Source organism: Solanum pennellii, chromosome 9 (genome assembly GCF_001406875.1).
Source record: "Solanum pennellii chromosome 9, SPENNV200".
NCBI lineage: Eukaryota > Viridiplantae > Streptophyta > Magnoliopsida > Solanales > Solanaceae > Solanum > Solanum pennellii.
This window is the reverse complement of record NC_028645.1, coordinates 25,308,531-25,311,791: the sequence shown is the minus strand read 5'-3', so window position 1 is coordinate 25,311,791 and position 3,261 is coordinate 25,308,531. Positions and strand designations below refer to the sequence as shown.

The following is a 3,261-nucleotide window of genomic DNA, read 5'->3' as shown; positions in this document are numbered from 1 at the left end:
CCCAAAAAAAAAAAAAACAACAATTTGAACAAAATATGCAGGATTTCAAAGCGCACAAAGAATTAAAAAGAAACATAGAGCTGTCTCCAGGACTTCCACCAACACTGAAGAAACTTACTAAGAGCATGTTGCTCGGTCCAGCAAGATAACTCTAAAAACACACCAAGAAAAAAAAACTAAATTTGAACTAATTAATCAAGATCAATAGAAAGCGAAGAATCTAGAGGTGAATTGAGTGCAGCCAGAATACAATCTAAAGGAGTCAAAGCTGGCCAATTTAATTATATTCTTGTTTTCAAGTTCATAAGGCCCTGCAGAAGATGTAGTTGTAAGCTTTTAATTGTTACCTAAACTAGATGCAAAAGAAACTTCCGGATTTCCTGGGCACTGGCAAATTGTAATAAAGGAACTCTGCCCATTGGAGACATGGTAGGAAGAAAGGGAAATTAGGCTGAGCCTGAAGCACATAAGCAGCCAAGGAAGAACCTGAACTTAAACCTGCAATGTCCACATACTCAGCGTTACCTTCACAATCACTACTTGGCAGATACTTGACTCACAAGGCAGGACTCCAAGGTAAGGAAATACAAAGTTGCAATTACGTAGAACAGAACCATTTTAATAGATTCTTCCTCTACATAGAACCAGAGTGATAAATCAAGAACCGGCACTTGTGCTACTTGTCCAATCCACCTGCAATCACAAAAATCAAATACAAAATAAGATTAGGTTATAGCCACAAGTATCACAAATTATGAGTAAAATCACTCAGTCTGTCCCTAAAGAAAACCCAAAAAAGAAATTAAATGATGGACGCAGAAAAGAGAGCAGTTGAAGCTCTGATCAACTAAACCTTCAAATTCTTCAATCAGAAGGTGCATGCAGAAAACACATGACCATAATCATTATGTCGTTTCATAACAACTCCATGCGAAGAGTGAATAATCATCTATTCATTCAGTAAAAACCCACTTCATCCACGTGAAGAAGCAATGTTTCGATATATGCTCAGGTAGGTCCGCCTGTATAAATCATGATATTAGACAACCACAAACAAAAGTAATTTTAACATTTCAAACAAGGATATTGCACACTATCTATCAACATTTACCCATGAGGCTGCCTAGGTACCCACACTCCTCTTTCCATCGACATAAAACAAAGATCTAACAGAAGTAACACGATGCATGCAACTCACTGCTCAAAATACTATTCTTTCACCTGAGAAAGATGAGTAAATCAGCATTATTTTGCAATTCAAATTGCCAAAGATGGACAAAATCCTCAAATTGTTAGTTGCCCAGGTAACAGTCTAAATTACATATGACAAATGTCAAATGCTCTAAGAGCCTATACATGGAAGAGTTGAACACCTAAAGGTTCAAGATTCATATGTCAAATGTCAAGAGAGCAATAGAAAACTGGAAAAGTATGGCAAGACCTTGAATGAAAACAATGTATTTTGAACTTACGCTGCTCCAAGTGCTAGAATACCCATCGGTAGAAAGCAACCAGTCACCAGATGTCGAATACAACTCCAGTCTATTTGTAATTACATCGGCAAATTCATCCCCATTTAATTCCTCAAAGTCAATATCCCTTCTCTTTTTCTTTCTGTGTTTTTGCCTTTTCTTGCGCTTATTTCTGGCTGACCTATTGTCCTGCTCAAACTCACTTTCTTCCTGAAGCTGATCATGATCTAATATTGGATAAGTCTTTGATTTGCGGAAGCTTATGTTGTTGCAAGCAAATAAATTTTCCCAGGAACTGGAATTTCTGTAATCCTCAGATAAGTAACAGTAAAAGGCCCAAGACTGCAGTCCCAGCCATTTGATACTCTCAGAAGATTTTCTTCTGAAGCATTCCCTCAGAATTGGTGTAAATCTATCTTTAGGGCTTGTTGGTTTACAAATTTGGAAAATAACATGCTTAACCTTCTCCTTTTGCTCCTGACTACCTTCTTCACGTATAAATCGCATAAGCTGCCGACTTTGAGTAGCAACCGCATTCAAGAGAAGCAACTGATCAAGAGAATTATTGCCATTACACTTGGAGAGGATGATCTCAAGCAATTGATCAAGAGAATCATGGCAATCCATCTTTTGCAAGCTTGGTTTAACATAACTTTGGAGTAAGTCCAAGAAAACCATTAGATCTTCTTCCTCCAGAATGATGAGAAGGTGTTGACATAAGAAAGAGAAAGATTGCTCATTCAGAAACTCATCTATAATTTCCCATACTTCTTTCAAATTATCCTTGTACATCAAGTCAACAAACATATTGATAAAAAAATTATTATCAATGGTCAGAATATCACCATCTCTTAGTGACTCGGCAAATTCCTTAGATGACCAAAATTCAGGAACATACTCAAGAAAATTTTCCACTGTTCGTTCGACATCCAGATCAAGAAAATAGTGAGGCTTAGTGGCAACCATTGCAGGTGATTGCCCATGTTTCCCCTTCCACTCGAGCTCCTCCCAACAGATGTCTCTATTCACAAAAGCAAACTGGGACAGTGCCTTAGCCCCCTTTGTATGGTCCACATAACCAGTACCAGCAAAATAAGAGAACCACTGCAAAATACGATTTCTGTTTCCTGCATGATCAATAATTTGCGCGCACACAAGATACTGAGGTCAGATAATCAGTCCAGAAAATGTCTTAATAAGTGAGAAAAGGTGTACCACATAACTAACCCCTACAGTGATAAAAAATCACAAGGAACAAATCACACTGGACATTCCCATATCAAGAATATTGGAACAATGATTAGGAACACTGGTTATCGACATTAGCTTCTCATTTCCCTCAACATTTTGAGAAGGAAAATTACATAGAAGAAACTAAGACAAATTATTTCACTTTATTGTTCGTTCAGTAACTCTTGAACAAGATAACCCTAAAAAGAATGTACTCCTAAAAAGAATGTACTCAGGCAATTTATTCAGTTTTTATCTATGTTGTGGGACCCCCCTAAATCCCTGCCACACCTGTGTCGATCCGACACAAATGATATGATTTGTGGGTGTGGGACCAACACCAGATTTAGTCAACTTACCTCAGGTGCTTCGAAAAATATGTGTACGTACAATATTTTAGGTAACTGTGGTGTCCTTACCAGCTTGCACGCACCTTGTCTAATTCCATGGGGTATGTCCTACCTCCCACCAACATAGGTACCAAAAGACTGTCCATCAAGGCTTGACTGATGAGAAATCTACACATACACATACATACATAAAATATATATATATATAT

General features: G+C 37.6%; 1 protein-coding gene across 5 annotated transcripts in view; it reads right to left on the bottom strand.

Moving 5' to 3' along the window:
* Positions 1–93: 93 nt before the first annotated feature.
* LOC107031478 overlaps positions 94–3,261 on the bottom strand; it is a 12,046-nt gene continuing 8,878 nt past the window's right edge. For 2 of the 5 annotated variants that reach the window (XR_001458213.2, XR_001458216.2), the window contains exons 3-5: positions 1,473–2,599; positions 854–1,022; positions 94–693 (exon numbers count right to left, since the gene is read on the bottom strand). Coding sequence is in view for 1 of the 5 variants with exons in the window: in XM_015232874.2 (XP_015088360.1) it covers positions 954–1,022; positions 1,473–2,599 (1,196 nt within the window). In the remaining 4 variants the exon portion in view is untranslated. Of the gene's footprint in view, positions 1,023–1,111; positions 1,222–1,472; positions 2,600–3,261 lie in introns of all 5 variants that reach the window. The other 3 variants (XR_001458214.2, XR_003580366.1, XM_015232874.2) reach the window with 3 other exon arrangements.